This window comes from Phascolarctos cinereus, unplaced genomic scaffold (genome assembly GCF_003287225.1).
Source record: "Phascolarctos cinereus isolate Bilbo 61053 unplaced genomic scaffold, phaCin_HiC Scaffold_4;HRSCAF=312, whole genome shotgun sequence".
Lineage (NCBI taxonomy): Eukaryota > Metazoa > Chordata > Mammalia > Diprotodontia > Phascolarctidae > Phascolarctos > Phascolarctos cinereus.
The window spans coordinates 89694625-89713370 of record NW_027555847.1 but is presented as its reverse complement, the minus strand read 5'-3'; the positions used below and the strand labels follow the sequence as shown (position 1 = coordinate 89713370).

The window sequence follows — 18746 nt, the reverse complement described above, 5'->3', positions numbered from 1 at the left end:
CTATGCCAGCATAACAAAGGCCTTTGCTAAGAGTTAATTGTGTCTAAAGGCTTATTGTTAATGAGCACATCAGTTGGTGCATGTGATCTACAGTATTAGCAGAGAGCCAGCTAGCGATGCAATGGAAGTTAGAGATGATAAGAGAGAGGGCAGGACAGGGCAGCAGAGCTATACTCATTAAGTGTTTACTATGTGCCAGGCACAGTGCTAAGCACTTTACAAATATCTCATCTGATCTTTACAACTACCCTAGGAGGTAGGTGCTATTATGGTCTCCATTTTATAGTTGAAGAGACTTACCCAAAGTCACACAGCTAGGCCACATTTGAATTCAGGTCTTCCTGACACCAGGCCTATCACTCTATCCCTCAGACACTAAGCTGCCTAAAGAAAAAGAAGTACATTCAAGGTATTGGGGGGGGGCAGTTGGAAGACAGCCTTTGCAAAGGCACAAAGATGAGATGGAATACTGTATGTGAGGAAGAACAAGAAAGCATCCATTTGACTGGAATGTGCAGTGTATGAAGAGAAAAGGCATGTGTAACATGCCTGGAAAGCTAGGTTCCAACCAAAATGTGAAAGGCTTGAAGTGCTAAATAGAAGAGTTCACATTTTATACTAAGGGGAATAGGGAGCCAGTGGAGCAGCATGGTCAGACCTGTGCTTTAGGAGCATCACTTTGTCAGTCGTGTTGAGGTTGGATTAGAGAAGAAAGAGGCTAGAAGCCACTTAGGAGGCTAATGAAACAGGGTAGGTTAAGGGTCTAACTAAGGTGAAGGGCACAAAAGTGAAGAGCAGGGGATGGACGTGAGAGATGTTCTCAAGAGCAATCAATCAACAGAATCAAGATTTGGTAACCAAATGACAAGTGGAGTGAGGAAGAGAAGAGTCAAGAATGACACAAAGGTTGTGCACTTCGACAACACATGGATCAATGCCAAAGTGCCCTCAACAGAAACGTCAAAGTTTGGAAGAGGACTGGGCGGGGAGGGAAGGTGAAAAAAATAGAGTTGTTTCAGTCATGCTGAATTTGAGATACCTATAGGGCCTGGAGTCAGGAAGACTTGAGTTCATATCCAGCCTCTGAAAAGTATAATCTGTGTGACCCTAGGCAAGTCACTTAACCTCTGTTTGCCTTAATCCACTGGACAAGGAAACGGCAAACCAATTTGATATCTTTGCTAAGTAAACCCCATGGATGATATTGGTCCATGAGGTCAACAAAGAGTCAGATACGACTGAATCAACAACAACACAGCTAGTAGTCATCTGAGACAGGCTTCAAACTCAGGTCTTCTTCCAAGAACAAGGTAAAATCCAAATTATGCACACAAGACTTCACAGAGAAAAGGCACCAAAAGTGAATAACAGGATATCTAGCTGGAAATGTCCAACAGGCAGTTTGCTGATGTGGGACTAGAGTTCAAAAGAGAGATCAGGGCTAGATAGAGAGACCTGAAATTTATCAGTATAAAAATAACAACCCATGGGTGTTAACGAGACCACCAAGAAAGTAATAACAATTAACAATTACGTAGCACTTACTACGTTCCAGGCACTGTGCTGAGCACTTTACAACTGTTATCTCATTTGAACCTCAGAAGTCTGGGAGGTAGGTATTATCATCCCCATTTTAGATATGCAGAAACTGAGCAAACTAAGGTTTAGTGACTTGCCCAGGATCACCTAGCTAGCAAGTATCTGAGGACCGATTTGAATGCAGATCTTCCTGATTCCGGGCTTATCCACTGAGCTGTCAATATACTGTTTCTGGCAATTTGCCCAATAGGACCAAATAAATGCTGGTTCAGAGTGAAGCATATTGTGACTCCCTGTATTCACTGATAAATACTTGTATACAGGATAAAACTCAGTCATGAAATCTCATGAGCTGGAAAGGACCTCAAAGGACATCTAGTTAACCCACACCTGATTATATTATATTATATTATATTATATTATATTATATTATATTATATTATATTATATTATATTATATTATATTATATTATATTATATTATATTATATGATATTATATTATATTCAACTGATTATATATGATCATAACATGGCATAATCTCAATGATTTCCACCACCCTCGTTTGTTTCAGTTCTGTCAGACGCTTTGTAACCACATTTTGGGATTTTCTTGGCAAAGAATACCGGAGTGATTTGCCATTTCTTTCTCCAGCTCATTTTACAGATGAGGCAAACAAGGTTAAGTGACTTGCTCGAGGTCACAAAGCTAGTAAATGTCAGAGTCCAGATTTGAACTTAGGTCTTCCTGACCACAAGCCTGCACTCTATCCATTGCACCTAACTGCCTACCACTAGCCATTTTCAGGATTTCCTTTGATAAATATGAAGCTAGTTTTTTGTAAAACCTAAAACATCTGAAGTTTCTGCTCCTGAAAATTCCAAACTATCTTATTCTTTTACTGTCCTTAACAAATTATTAGAAATCAAAGGGAGCCCTCTAGTGGTACTGAGACTGAAAAAAATAGTTTTATCAGTGATAAATCTTTTCAAAGATCAATTTTGCTTTTCACTTGCCATTACTTATGCTTACTTTAAAGACATACCGAGGTCACAGCAACCCTGACAATTCTTAAAACTACCTATCCTGCCCCAATTTTTCTGCTGACCTCCAATCTCACCTCTCCAATTGCCTTTCAGACATCTTAAATTGGATGTCCATTAGATATTTGAAACTCAGTATGTCCTAAACAGAAGTCCCTTCCTGATGACTGTAGAGGGCAACACTATCCACCCAGTCCCTGAAGTTCTTAACCTAGGAGTTGTCCTGATTCCTCACTATCTCTCATTCCTCACCCCACTCTCCCAATATTCAAGCTGCTGCCAAGGTCAGCCGATTTTACTTTTACAACAGCCCTTCTTTCCTCTGACATTGCCACCTCTCTGGTACAGGCCCTTATCACCTTATGCCTAGATTATTGAAACACACTGCTGGTGGGTCAGCCTGCCTCAAAGTCTCTCCTCACTCCAATCCATCTAGTCAGACACTAGAAAGTGATTTTCCTAAGGCACAGGTCCAATTATGTCACTGCCCTTTCAATAAAATCCAGTGGCTCCCTTTTGCCGCCGGGATCAAATACAAAATGCTCAATGTGGAATTCAAAACTCTTCTTTACAGGCAGCTAGATGGTGCAGTGGCTAGAGCACTGGCCCCGGATTCAGGAAGATCTGAGTTCAAATCCAGCCTCAGATACATAACACTTACTAGCTGTGTGACCCTGGGCAAGTCACTTAACATCGTTGCCTAGCCAAAAAAAAAAAAGAAAGAAAGAAAAGCAAACATCTTCTTTACCTAGCTAGCTTCCTCCTACCTTTCCAGTAAACATGTACTCTTTGATCCAGTGACACTGACCTCTTGACTGTTCCACAAACAAAATACTCCGTGTCTCTCGGCTCCAGGCATTTTCTCTGGCTGTCCCCATGCCTGGAACCCTCTCCCCTTCTCTGCTCTAACTACTGACCTCCCTGGCTCCCTTTAAATCCCAACTAAAATCTTACCTTCTATAGGAAGCCCTCTAAATTCTGGGGCTTTACCTCTTTTAATTATTTCCTAATTATTTTGTAGATCTATTTATTTGGATCTTGTCTCCTCCATTAGATTGTGAGCTCCTTGAAGGCAAGGACTATCTTTAGCTTCTTTTTGTTATTCACAACATTTAGCATAGTGCCCAGCACACAGCATGTGCTTGTAAATGCTTAATAAATGTTTATTGATAATTGATTAATAATTAATAATTGATATTAATAAAAGCTTAATAAATGTTTATTGATTTCATTTGAAAGGACAAGACTATATTAAAGCATTTAAAAAACTATCTTAAGAACCTCATTTTCTTATATTAGAAATTAATGGCTGTTATACTCACAGAGAGCTCTCTTACATTTACCAAGGGTGAAGGACAAAACTCTTTAATCTCTTGATCCCTACTGAAGGAGCAATTAAGAAAGGTTTTCTCTCTAGAGGGCATGACGCTGCAATCCAAAGAGTGAAGACAGATATTTTGACTTCAATACCATAATGGAATATATACCACCACAATGAAGCAAGTGGAGCAACTATGAAAGAAACTATTTAAACAATATACAAAACTTAAGATATACTGCAAAAGCTAAGTTCTAAATTCTATCAAAACACAGTTCAAACTATTTCTCCAATTGTAATTTTGTATATTTAAATTGATAAAAGAGGATAAAAACAAGGTATAAAAAAAAGAGAACTGGCTTGATTTAAAAAAACCAACATAAAATTATTCTACCATAATCATAAAATTATGGAAATAAGATCATAGATTCAGAGCTAGAGGAGACCTCAAAAGTCATCAAATTCAATGCTTCAATTCAACTCAAGGTCACTCCTCCAAAGTCACTGGACTATTGGTACTTATATTTCAATAGAAGTAACAAAACCTTACTTAAAATATTAACTTTTTAGTTTCAAAATAAATCATCCATTCCTTATAAGAGTGCTTAAGTTTTAGATAAAAATACCAAACTATAACCTCCAGAGCAGCTTATCATCATGATAAAGCACAAAGAGCGCTTCAGTCAGGAAAACCGAGTTTGATGCCTTTTGACCCACCCCAAAGAGGTCAAAGATAGAAGGAAAGGCTACATATATAGAAAAATATTTTTATGGCAGCACCTTCAGTAGTTACAAAGAACTGGGAACAAAGTGGGTACCCATCTGGGGGAGCAGAGAGACGTGTGATTCCTCAGAGCCTTAACACCATTAAGAGTCATAAGGGAGTCTAATAAAACAAAAGGCCTCTAGAAAGGCACGTAGGTGGCCCAGTGGATAGAAATCAGGCCTGGAATGAGGAAAACCTGAGTTCAAATCCAGTCCTAGACATCCATTAGCTTTGTGACCCTGGACAAGTCATTCAATTTGTTTCAGCCCCCAGCCCCCCATGTAAAATGGAGATAATAGCACGTACTTCCCCATGGTTGTTGTGAGGAGCAAATGAGATAACTATAAAGCACTTAACAGGGTGCCTTGAACACAGTAAGTGCTATGTAAATGTTAGCTATAACAAAAATGATAAAAAGGCCTGGGAGATTTGTTTGGGTTTTGGTTTTTGTTGATGTTTTGATGATTAGAAAAGAAAGGACGGGGGAAAGAAATACACTGGAGAAAGAAGGAAAGAGAGGGAAAGGGTAAGGGAAATTATCTTATGTAATTTGAGTGATTAAACATAAGAAAGAAAACAAGCCTCTATTAAGCACTATGTGCCAAGAACTGTGCTGCTTAGGGTTGTATAAAGACTATGCAAAGTAGAAAAGGGGGGGCTGGGCACTTGAACCTCACTTTCAGCTGATCAAACATGGAAGAATACACACAGAAATATATTTCACTCAACAGAGAAATAGGCAGGAAAAGGGGGAGGGGTGACAAGAGAGAGTAGATAAGCAAAGGAATTGTTTTAAGCAAAACAAACTCTTACCACGAAGTACAGAACCCAAAGAGGGGTTTAAAAGGAAAGAACCTATGACTGCCCTCCTCGCAAGAGAAAAACAAGAGGGGAGCAGAAGCAGAGTACATCAAACCCAGAGCACTGGTGCCAAATACACTCCTCTCAACACTCTCTTCTTTATAAAGAAGGAGTCGAAAACTGATCAACACAACTAATCATAGTTCCAGAGGACACAGACATAAATGTTTTTTGGTCATAGCCAATATAAGAATTTGTTTTACTCAGCTACGCATATTTTTATCTTTTTTTTCCTTTGGCAATTGGGGTTAAGTGATTTGCCCAGGGTCACACAGCTAGTAAGCGTCAAGTGTCTGGTCTGAGGCCGCATTTGAGCTCAGGTCCTCCTGACTTCAGGGCCGGTGCTCTATCCGTTGAGTCACCTAGCTACCCCCCAACTATGCATATTTGTTGCAAGTGTTTTGCTTCTTTTTTCCCCCTTCAATTGGGAGGAGAGAAGGTGGTGTTTAGTCAATTGAAAAAAATAAAATTATGTTTTAAAAAAGAAGGTGTAGGCTGAATGGTGCTAAAATTAAAAGGGAAGCACGTAAATGGGGGGAAAAATCTTTGTAGCAAGTTTCCTTGATAAAGGTCTCATTTCTAAGATATGTGTGGGGGAGGTTCAAATTTATAAAAACTAAGAGCCATTCCCCAGTGGATAAAGTAAAAGGATATGAACAGGCAATTTTCAAAAGAAATGAGAAATGCAATTAATCAATAACCATATTTTTAAAATGTTCCAAATCACTAATAATTAAAGAGAAATGCAAATTAAAACCACCATAAGGTTCTATCTCCTATCCCTCAGATTAGCAAAGATGACAAAGACAGAAAACGACAAATTCTGGGTGGGCTGCAGGAAAGCAGACACATTAATGCACTGCCAGTAATGCTGTGAATTAGTCTGGCCATTTTGGAAAGCAATTTAGAACTATGTCCAAAAAGTTACTAAACTGTGTAGGTCCTTTGGCCCAGCTATACCACCACTAGGCCTATATTCCAAAAAGATAAAAGAAAAAGGAAAAGGACCCATATGCACAAAAATATTCGTAGCAGCTCTTTTTATAGTCACAAAGAATTGAAAACTAAGAAAGGAGAGGATCAAAGTAAGGACTGGACATAATATGTTATATAAGTGAAATGGGATATTCATTGTGCCATGAGAAATGATGAAAGGCATGGTTTCAGAGTTACCTGAGAGGACCAGATGAACTGGTCCCAAAGTGAAGCAAGCAGAACCAAGAGAACAATTTATATGATAACAACATCATAAAGACAAACAACTTAGAAAGAATTCTGATCCATGCGATGCACTATCATGGCATCAGAACACTGATGATGAAAAATGCTAACAGAGGTGACAGATTCAAGCTACAGAATGAAAACATTCATTTTTTAAAAAATTAAATGTTATTTTATTCTCAAATGAAGATCTACCTTCTCTCCCTCACACCTCCCTCCCCCTGCCCACTTTGAGAAAGAAAAAAAAAACTCTTGTTAAAAACACAAATGAACAAGCAAGACAACAAATTTCTGCACTGGCCATAACCAAAAAACTATCTCAATTTGTGTTGAGTCCATATCACCTCTCTATCTAAAGGAGTTGGGTAAGATGTTTCATTATGAGTGTTCTGAAATTGTGGTTGATCTTTGTGGTGATCAGAATGCCAAGTCTCTCAAAATAGTTTGTATTGACCTATGCTTTTACATGGCCAATGTAGGAATCTGTTTTACTTGATGATATATATTTCTCACAGGGGTTTAGTTTTTCTTTCCTTCTTTTTTTTTTTCCAGTGAGGAGGGGGGAAGAAGGGAAAGAAAATGCTTATTAATTGAAAAATTTTTTATTTTAAAATACACTTTTAAATGGAGATACTGAGGAGTGCCTGAGCATACTCAGCCCAAACTGTATGTATGCATGTGTAAGCTACTAGCAGAACATGTCAGAAACTTTAAACTAAGGGCACAGCTAAAAGAGAGGAATAAGTCATTTTTACTTCTCTGGGCCTCAATTTACTCAATTGTATAATGAAGAAATTAGATTAGAGCTGAAAACTTCTTTTTAACAGTATATTAGTACCATTAACTAGTGGTAGGAGCATGTATGAGAAGACTTTTAATAGATATTTATGATTAATTTTATTTATAAATAATAATAACTAGTCTATAAAGTTCCTGGAGTCAAGAAAACCTGAATTAAAATTCAGTCTCAGATACTTAGTTGTGTGACCCTGGGCAAGTCACATAATGTGTTTGTCTCAGCCATGTCATCTGTAAAATGGGGATAACAGTGACAGTATCTACCTAATAAGGTTGATGTGAGGATCAAAAGAAGTGATATTTGTGAAGTGCTTAGCACATGCTTTCCCTCCTTTCTCTCTCACCCCCTCCATGGTCTTAGGAGTTTTAGTGGTCTTTCATAGTTTAGAATCTCAAAAAGACTACTTCAGCAATGCCTTCTTTATTTCATATAACAAACAAAACAATATGATTTACTCTGGATTTTGCTTAATATGTGCTTTTACATAAGTATTTTTCTCAATTCAAAAGCAATACTTTCTGGCAAAGAACTGGAAATTGAGGAGCGTCAATCAAGTGGGGAATGGCTGAACAAATTGTGGTATGTGAATGTAACTGGAATACTATTATGCTATAAGAAATGATGAGCAGACTTCAGAAAAAACTGGGAAGACTTATATGAACTGATAGAGTGAAATGAGTAGAACCAGGAAAACACTGTACATAGTAACAGCCACATTGTGTGATGACTGACTTTGATATACCAAGCTCTTCTCAGCAATGCAAGGATCTAAGAAAACTACAAAAGACTCACTATGGAAAATGTTACCCACATCCAGAGAAAGACCTATGGAGTCTGAATGCAGATGGAAATATACTAGTTGCTCTCCTTTTCTTGAGTTGTTTTGTTTCTTCTTTCTAGTGGTTCCTCCCATTAGTTCTAATTCTTCTTTATATCATGACTAATGTGAAAATATGTTTAATATGAATGTATAAGTAGAGCCTATATCAGATTGCATGCCATCTCGGAGGGGGAGAGAAAATTTAAAATTCAAAATCGTATGGAAGTGAATGTTGACAACTAAAACTTAATTAATTATTTTTAAAAAAGCAATACTTTATACTGGATTGCTTCTCTACCTCTCTGAACACTTCAGTATCTCAAATTTCAATTTGATCCAACTAACTGTGTTAAGTACAGTATTTACATGTACTCCTGTACTCAAAACTAAAGATAGGAAGATGAAAATGAGTCTTTCCTCAAAGAGCTTATAATCTAAAAAGAAGACTACAACATTCATGAAAATAAGTATGACAAGACAGAATGTGACAGCAGTAAAGGTATGATGAGACAGAATGCTCTAGCGTCTGTGCTGTGTACACCCTCCTCCTCCACCACCAATGATCACATTTTCATAAATTGTTGTGGCCAAAAATGTTTCTCACCTGACAGTTACTCTTCTGGTGACAAAGGTTCTTGGCTCTTAGACCAGAACTAGAGTCTGCTGCTGACTCTGTAGGACCTTCCAAAGCCTTCTAGGATCAGGGATGAGGCAGCAGAATTATACCTATCAGGTGCATGCCCTTTTGAGAAGTGAAGTCCTCTTGTAATAGTTCACTTCTGTTCTTAGTGCGGTTTGCTGTCTCACTTTTGGATTACAAATTCCATTAAAGGGACGTATGATCAACTGTAGACATATAAAATCCCCAGAGTCTGTCCTTAGTTCACTTCCATGAATGAGAAGACTTTTAATAGATATTTATGAATAACTGATTTCTTAGATGTGCTTCAACTTTTCTGGACATATGATTTACTAAATTTGGTATTATCAGAACACCACACAGGCAAAAACACTCCAATTTTATCCTTATAACTGAGGTTTAAATCAATGGTTCACTCATTCAAAATATATTTATTAAATATCTACTATTGTAGGACACATACAAATAAGATTTGGTCTCTGTACTCAAGTATTCCAGTCTAATGAATAAGATGACTGAATAGAAATAATAAAGGTACTAAAAAGTGCTGTGGTAGAAACATTGGAGAGAACAGGGGTTGTAACCACTCCGATTCTGTGGGGGTAAAAAAGGAAATTCCAAGGCCAAGAATACTCAAAAAACAAAACAGAACAAAACCCCTTCCTGATTTATTTAAAATTCAAAACTGGAGAAAATCAGTCACATGGAATTGTCAGTTAATGAGCATCATTAACTACGTTTTCCTAATACTTCCAGAAGCTTTCTGCTTGACTATTCTGCAACTTTTTACTGAGAGAAAGAAAAAGGTCATAGGTGATGTTTGTAAGGTGACTTCCTGTGGGACCAATGTAGGAATAAAAAAAATTGTAAAAGCTCCTACTCAACAGTTATGCCCAAGGGCTCCTTTATTAACATAAATAAGATTTGGAGGAAAGACTTGGGACCAAAGAAAAGACAGCTTGCCAAAAACTTGATAAAGATATATGGCAGTGGTATTTTCCAAGCCCTGGTAATGAAGTTTGTAATTACCTTTCATATTTCAAAACTTCTAGGGAAAATAGATTTTTACTTTGAACAACTAGCCAGCTTTTCTCCCAAAATTAGCTTGTTAAAAATCCATAAGATGACCAAGAGGAGCAGCAGAGAAGATTTGGGGGACTAACGTGGAATATTTCTTATAATGTCAGATCACAGGATCATAGATGTAGATAATGAGAGCCTGGTAACTAAATCCAACCTCTTTATTCAGTTGATGTGTTGGCTGGTTTTGTCAAATCTGTTTTTTCTTTGTCTTTTTTTAATCTTTGTTACAAAGTAAGTTTACCGAGTATGGGAGTAAGGTAGACTATCTTCAGAAGTAAGTGTAATATAAAAACAAAAGTCATTCAAAAACATCTCCAAAAAACAGTCCTGGTGAATTCTAGCTGCCCAAGAAGAGTCCTGGCCACTTGAGGACACTCACATTCAACACTACAAACATTTATTTAAGCATGTATGTGCAAGGCACTAGGGATACAATGGGGAAAAATAGAACCATCTCTGCCCTCTGAGAGTTTGTTATATCCTACAAAATACAAAATCATTTCAGGAGGAAGAAAACTATATGGGAGAGAGAAGAGAGCAGTGAAGGTAGGGAAGTGGCATCTGAGCTGAGGTAAGCATTCTGAGAGGAGATGGTACATTCCAGCTATGGCATCAAGGCTGTCAGGTGATGGCATGTGGAACGTGAGGAACAATTCATTGTCTAGTGTGACTAGAATACAAAGTGTGTAAAAGTGAATAACGCGAATAAGGATGGAAAGGTAGGAACCAGAATGTGAAGAGCTTTAAACAATAAGCAGGAGAGTTTTTATTCTGTCTTAGAGTCAATAGGGAACCACTGGAGGTGACCTGGGGAGTGACAGTCAGACCTACCCCCTTATGTCATTTAGGCAACTGTGAAGGATGAAATGGAAAAGAGAGAGCATAAAGGTAGAGAGGTGAATTAAGAGCCGGTTGCAATGGCCCAGGCAAGAACTGAGAACCTGAAACAAGATGAGAGCTATGTGATTATAGAGGGCAGCTACAAGAAATGTTGTAGGTGCAGAATCAACAAGACTTGACTAGCGATCAGAAACGTGGCTAGTGGTAAAGGATGTAAAGAGTCCAAGTCTAGGTCCTATGTTGCACTCTAATGCTCTTCTATTTCTACTATGGTCTTTTTTTTTTTTAACTGAGCCTACAATTCCTTCACTGTTAGCTTTCCTAGTAATAACTTCCTCTATCAACATAGATCATAGATCTTGAGCTAAAAGGGACCCAAGAGATAATCTAATTCAACCTCATTTTACAGATAAAGAAACTGATGCCCAGAGAGGTTAAGTGACTTGCCCAAAGTAAGTTAGTTAAGTGGCAGAGATAAGATTTGAACTCAGGGCCATTAGGACCTTCTAAGCAATTCAGTCTCAGAGACCTGCCCAGGGTCACAGAGTCAAGTAGGTGACCAAGGTAGGGTTTGGACCCTGATAACAAGGCCAGATCTCTATGATCTTATAATCATTGTGCTTCTTTCATTTTCAAAAGAATTACTTATGCTATATATAGTGTATACTTATTTCACATATATCCTGTATTTTCTTATCTGGGAATATAGAGCATCTTCCCAGTAGAGCATATGACCTCCCTGATGGCAGTGACTTCGCTTTTGCTTTTGTATTTTCCCCCTGATACTTACCTAGCACAGTGTTGGGCATACAGTTGGGCGGGGGGGGAGGGGGGGCAGTGTTAATAAATGCTTATTAATTGACTGTACATTAATTCATTTACATTAAAAGATGCAAATCCCTACTGATAACAAACAGAAACAGCATTTCTTTTTTATGTTGCAATGACCTCATTTTCATCAAAACCTCTTACTCTCTTGCTAATCTGGGCAAGAGTGATTACTACCAATAATCTCTTCCCAAGGAGGTTCTGTTATTCTTAGATAAAATAAACACCAAACACACAAAAAGTAGAACATATTATTTGAATAAATACTGGTCAAAATCTGTTTGAGAATAACACACTTGTTCCAGATAAAGCTCACTTCATTCAACAAATATCTTTCTGAAAAACTAGGCGGAAATTAAATAAATGCCAGTGACACATTTTAAATGTGTAATAGTCTCTTTAAATGTATAACATCCATTAATATGCACAAATAAGTACAAAAAGTTCACTTTTACTCTGGATGATCCCCAAATCATATGAATGCTGTTCCCTTTAATGAGATATACCTAGACAAGTATTGTTTTAGAGTAAATATTTCAAGGGCTCTTGATTTCAGTAGCATGGCCTTCTCCCACAAGCAAAGAAAATCAGTTCATTTTCACCTTGTGGACAATCCTTTTCACTATTACTGAAATAATTCATCAAGTGAAAGCCAAGTCTCCAGTGATGAGCCTTTGAGAATAAAGCTAGGCTGGTCCTAGGAAAGATATATACAAAGCATAATCAAAACCTTTCCATCTTGATAGGCCTTGCCAGAACTTGTGCTCCAGTAGCACAACCTTTAAAATTCAGGGCTACCTCCATATTAGAATAAGGTACATGGAAGAAGAAACTATGTTATCAACAGGCACCAACCAAGTGACCCTACAGTGGAGTTTCCACAATTAGACAAGGTTTGGTTAGTACCATTAAGTACCACATTACCTCAAACATAATAATCGATTAATAAATGTCTGTTGAATTGAACTACAAAAAGACATGTCATAACAACATTATGCAGTGCATGCCTGTGCAGGGCTTCTGTTGTAATGGTTATTTGTAGTCATGATTTGATCTGAACTGGTGGTAATAACAACAGCAGCAATATTAGCTAGCATTTATATAGCTCTTTAAGGTTTGCAAAACACTTCACAAATATTATCATCTGATACTCACAACAACCTTATTATCTCTACTTTACATAAGTGAAAACTGCAGTGAATTTCACTTGCATTTTCAGGGATCAGGGTTTGCAGTTTACTTATCTGAAGAAAACGTTCTATTTGATATAAAGGTCTGACTCTGCTAACTTCCAACCCGTGCATAAAGAGATGGCATAAACCCTACAAATGGCAGCAAGGTGATTAAAACTACTATGACAAGTTTTTGGAAGAAGTCACTTAACAGAACCCACTGACAATTTTTTTCTAGATAGCATTCAATCCTGTAAAAACAGCTTGGAAAGGAACATGTTCTAATAATATTTACACATTAAAGTACATATTTTGTCTTTGGCAATCCCAACTATTTGGTAGTGTGACTTATTTAAAATGTTTGTTGTATTATAACACTAGCACATACAGTGAAGTTACTGTGATTATCATGCAAAAATTGGTATTAATGGCTCTAGTTTTATACATACATTTAATAGATTCATTTTCACAGCTTTGTAGGGGAACCCCAGGTATTCTGGGTACAGATTCTTTTAGAAAATGCAGTCTGAACGGCAGAATCAGTGGTTCAGCAAAGCGACATCAGAAAAGCATCAGGTCCCGTGTAAAACCAGGGTGGTAGAAATGTGAAACCATAACTCACTAGCACTGGGAAGGGGGTCACTTGGCCATACAGAACTAAATTAGAGGGAAATGAGGTGTTTAAGGGGTGAGCTAACTACTGGAAAGAGAGAGGGGAAGCACCCCCTCAGTCACTCCAGAACATAAAACTGAAGAACCAGAACGTCAGCTGCTAGGCAGTCAAGAGGTTATTTGCCAAGGGCACGTAGCATAGTGAAAGAGTACTGAACCTGGAATAAGAAGACCCAAGTAAGTCCCAATTCTGCCACTCAATAACTGTGTAACCTGGGGGAGTCACTTCCCCTTCTCAGTATAAAGAAATGAGATGATATCTCAAGTCAATAACATTCTATGATTCTAGTTCCTATAGAATGAAGCAATAAAGTCAGTCAGCCAAATGAACATAGGTGGGTTTGGTCACAATGTGTTAGGTATAAGCATGGCACCTCATTTACTTATGGCACTATTTCAGTCAGCAGTCTGCCTATATAGAGGTTTTCATTAGAGTAATTAATCAACAGTCATTTACCAAGCACTTACTAGGTCAGAAATACAAAAGGGAGACAGTCCCTGCCCTCCAGCTATATAATTTCCTGGGCTACTACCAGTTTCCTCTGCATCTTATACCCTGCACATAGTAAGCAGCTAATAAATGCTTGCTGAACTAAACTGATCTATATTGGAAACTTTAGCTCCCAAGTGAAATGGCAGCCTGATGTATTGGCAAAAACAGTGATTTCTGAGTCAGTGCCCTCCCTTCAAATGTCAGCTCTGCTACTTACTGTGTGACTTAGATCAAGTCACTGAAAAGTCCCTGGATCTGTTTCTCCATCTGCAGGACACAGAGATCTAAACTAAGCAAAGTCTTAGGTCCTTTTTTCCAGCTCTAAATCAAATGATCCAATTAGTTTAACTTACCATTTTCATGGTTATTTGGTTGCAATTTTGGGGAAGATTTAATTAAGCCCTGCTTATTAACTGAAGGAAACGCTAAACTTGAAATAAAGGTTAAGACCCAACGACCTGACAGTTATTCATTAAATATTCAAGTTGGCAGGGACCTGGACTTGCATTGACTCAGAATACCTGGATTCAAATCTCAGCTCCGACACTTACTATATGTGTGACCCGGGGCACGTTCTGAGCCTCGGGATGGAGATGAGCTTACCTGACTTCTCTGCTGTATGACCCTGTACACGTCATTTCAACTCTCCAAGAATGCACTGGCTCAGCTGTCAAATTGGGAGAATACTATCCATACTTCCTCCCCCCGGTGGGGGAAGATTTTGTAAACATCCTTAAAGAGCTACAGAAATTGGAGCCAAACCCCTGCATCTCACAGCTGGGAAACCGAGGCTTCGAACAACGTTATAAAAACAGACAGGGGGCACCAGGAGCCGCCTCGATTTCCGTGGCCGAGGAGCAGGGAACAAAGAGGGGGTCGGACAGCGCCTCTTCTTCAGGAGGCGCAGGGAGAGGGAAGGGAGGAAGGAAGGAAGGGGGTGTGTGCACGAGTAGGTCCGAATCCCGCAGGGTCACCCACCCTCCTTCCCCGCTCGCTCACCCGGCTCACGGTTGATCTCGATGTCGAAGTGGCACTGAGGCCGGTCCTGCGCCCCCATCGCGACAGAAGCGGCAACAGCGACAGCTGGCCTGGGACAAGAGAGGAGAAGAGGAGACTGGTTAGGAGGCGGCGGGGCCCAGGCACCGGCAGGGGTAGGGGTAGGGGTAAGGGGAGGGGAGGGCGTGGCTCCCGGGAACGCGCGCGTGAGGGAAGAGGGGGGGTGTCTCCGAGCTCCGGCGATCGCGACGGGCCAGGCCGAGGCCCCCACCGGCGCCTAGCGCCCGCCTGCCCGCAGGGATTGGGATGGGGCCCGGAACAAGCAGGGACGGTCCTCACCTGGCGGCTCTTCAAGTGGCCGAAAAGAAAGAGCGGCCACCGAGACGGCAGCCCGACACCATGAACCTACCGCCGCTTCCCCCCTCCTCCCACTCAGGCCCTGCCTCCCTCCTCAGCAGCCCCCTCCCTTCCAACGCCTTCCGCCCCCTCCACCACTCCCCTAGCCTTTTGGCTTCTCCAAACAACGCGAGATCACTGCCAAAGGCCGCGAGAGCGCCGACAGCGAAAGAGGGGGAATAACGGAAGAACGAGAAGAGTGTGTGGGGGAGGGGAAAGAAAGAGAGAGGGGCGGGGAGAGGGCCTGCTCTGAAGCTGGCACTAAAGATCTTGCGCCCTATGAAGGAGGGGGAAAGAGGAAGGTCGGCGGTGGAAGCAGAGCGTTCTGCGCACGCGCCCGTCCTCGCTCCTTTGGCTCCTCCCACTTCTTGCCCTCGGACCCCACCCCCTTTCTTCTGCCGCTTTTCTCTTGGGTACCGAAGCTGGGGTAGAGTCTGCGCAGTAGAGCACATCCGCTTGGAGCTGTAGGGTTCGTGGAAATTGATCAGGGAAAAGAGATGGTGGAAGGGAGTGGAGGAGGGAGAGAGGGCTCGTGGTGTGATAGGGTGTTGTCCCTTCACCACTGCCGCGTAGTAGTAATTGCTTAGTAAATGCTTTTTTATTCACTTAATCTGATCCCTTCTCTCCCATCTCCCAAAGTCACTCCTCTCTCCCAGTTAGTACTCATCTTCCTCCAGGACATCAGAAAGTTCTGGTTTTTAATATGTTCACTGTCCTTAACACGTGTAAGAATTCTGTTGGTCAGTTAGGAACTTAAAATGTAACTTTTAAATTCTGTTGGGGTCATTATTCTGCAGGGATTGTGTCTAATCTCCCAGTACACAATAAGTACTTAATGTTGAATTCATAAAAGGGTGTTGGACTACTAGGTGCTCTTTAAAGTCCATCCATCAATTCTTGTTATACCTTGTAAACTAGGGCCTTAAAGCCTCTCACACCTAGACCCTGTGGGAAGCTAGAATGCAGTAAAATCCAAGGGCTTGGTATTGACACCCATAGGTGACTAATTGAATGTCCCAGACCTAGCACTGACTGCCAGGGTCAGCACAACCAGTCAGTAAACATTAAGTACCTACTATATGTTAGGCACTTTGCTAAATACTGGGGATACAAAAAGGGGCAAAATACGGCCCCTTTCCCTCAATGAACTCAAAGTCTAATGAGGGAAACAAGATGCAAATGTATAGAAAGCAAGCTATATACAGGGTAAGTAGGAAATAATTAAAAGGGAAGTCATGGTCAGGGAAGGCTTCTTGTAGGAGTTGGATTTTAGTTGGGACTTAAAGGAAGCCTGGGAGGTCAGAGGGACAGTTTTCCAGGCCAGGGGGACTGCCAGAGAGAATCCCAGCTGGGGAGTATCTTGTTTGTTGCAGCAGCGTGGAGGCCAGAGTCACTGGATCGAAGAGTAGTGTTGGAAAGTAAGATGTAAGAAGACCGGAGAGGTTGGAATGGGCTAGGTTATGAAAGGCATTGAATGCCAAACAGCATTTTGTATTTGCTCCTGGAAGCAGAAGAGAGTTGCTGGAGTTTGTCAAGTGGGGCAATGACATATAATCCGACCTGTATTTTAGGAACATCACTTTAGTATCTAAATGGAAGATGGATTAGAGTGGGGAGAGATTCTCTGAGGCAGGCAGACCCACCTCAAAGCTATGTCAATAATCCAGGCGTGAGGTGATGAGGGCCTGCACCAGAATGGTGGCAGTGACAGAAGAGAGAAGGGGATATACAGGAAAGATGTTGCAGAGCCTTGGCAACAGCTTGGATGTGAATGGTGAGAGAGTAAAATATTCTGGAGGACTCCTAGTTTGTGAGCCTAAGAGACTGGGAGGATGGTGTTATCCTCTATAATAAGAAGGTAAGAGTGGGGTTAGGGTTTGGGGAAAAGATAATGATTTCAGTTTGGGGCATATTGAGTTTAAGATGTCTATTAAAGTTCCATAACAATTTAATTTTCTTGTGCCAAGACGAGGATCCACCAAAGAAGGAACACGGTGCACCACATTTGGTGGTCTCCATCCAACTAATACTCATTCCTTCCATAGGGTTTTGTGTCATGTAAGGAAAAGCCTCCTACTCTTTGTTAAAGTGCTATATAAATTATTTTTAGTAATACCTTCTTTTGTCTTGGCTACATGAATTCCACTTCTAGAGTTTACCAGCTAAATTAGAGAACTAGACAGTATAAGAGATGGTGGACAGGAGTAGAAGATTAGATGAAGACTGTCCCAAACAAGCCCAAGTACACTTTCCATATTAATTAAACAATACTAAGATTTGGAGTTGTAAATGACCTTAGAGATACAGCCACTTTATTTCACAGATTTAAAGCTAGAAATGACCTTCGAGATCATCTAGAACAGGCCCTTTGCAGATCATAAAATTTATCACTGAAACTGACTTTAGAGATTGTTCGGGGTGGAGAACTTTGTCCTCAAGACCACGTGTGGCCTTCTAGGTCCTTGGGTGTGGCCTTTGACTGAGTCCAAGTTTTACAGAACAAATCCTTTTATTAAGAGAATTTGTTCTGTGAAGTTTGAATTCAGTCAGAGGCCACACTTGAAGACCTAGAGGGCCACTACATGTGGCCTCAAGGCCTCAGGTTCCCCATCCCTGGCTTATCCATTCCAATATCTTTATTTTACAAATGATTGAAGCCCGCAAAGGGAGAGTGGTCACTCAAGGCTAAACATGCTTTAATTATTGGAACCCAGGCCTTCTAACTCAAATAGAAAGCTCCACGGTATCATGGCTGCCTTTTCGTACTATAATTCTTCAAAAGTGGAAGGGAAGGATTTTTTTTTGTCTCAATATCTAATAAGCTTAATTTTAAAAGAAAAATAAAATCAGCATCTCAGAATTTACAAATTTTATAGCTAGACTTACAAAAATATACACAGTGAAGAAAGTCTATAAAAAACTTGCTAAACATTTCTAATAGTACTTAGTAGAAAGATGAAATAAGCATACTTGTTAAAAGTAATAATTTGTCAACACGATTATTGTGTAGCTAAGGAGCCACAGGTGGTAGTTTCATGCAATTAAAAATAAGTCCTTTTCTAAAACTCCCCATAGCTGCAGGCTTATCATATTCCTAAAATAATGCAGCAGGAAGCCAAGCCAAGAAAAAAATAATCCTGTCTAAACCAATGACTTAGCAAATAACTCTTGAAGAGTTTACTTTTACCTTTGTCTCCAATTCATCTTTGTCTTTGTTCAGGCACTCTATCTACCTCTTTATTCTGGGAGTAAGGCTTGAA

At 40.0% G+C, this 18746-nt stretch overlaps 1 protein-coding gene across 6 annotated transcripts in view; it reads right to left on the bottom strand.

Moving 5' to 3' along the window:
- NKTR (natural killer cell triggering receptor) overlaps positions 1-15533 on the bottom strand; it is a 58243-nt gene extending 42710 nt beyond the window's left edge. For all 6 annotated transcript variants that reach the window (XM_078152406.1, XM_020999178.2, XM_020999174.2 and 3 more), the window contains exons 1-2: positions 15430-15533; positions 15094-15182 (exon numbers count right to left, since the gene is read on the bottom strand). In XM_078152406.1, coding sequence (XP_078008532.1) covers positions 15094-15151 — 58 coding nt within the window. In that variant the 5' untranslated portion in view covers positions 15152-15182; positions 15430-15533. The remainder of the gene's footprint in view (positions 1-15093; positions 15183-15429) is intronic.
- Between the last annotated feature and the right edge of the window lie 3213 nt (positions 15534-18746).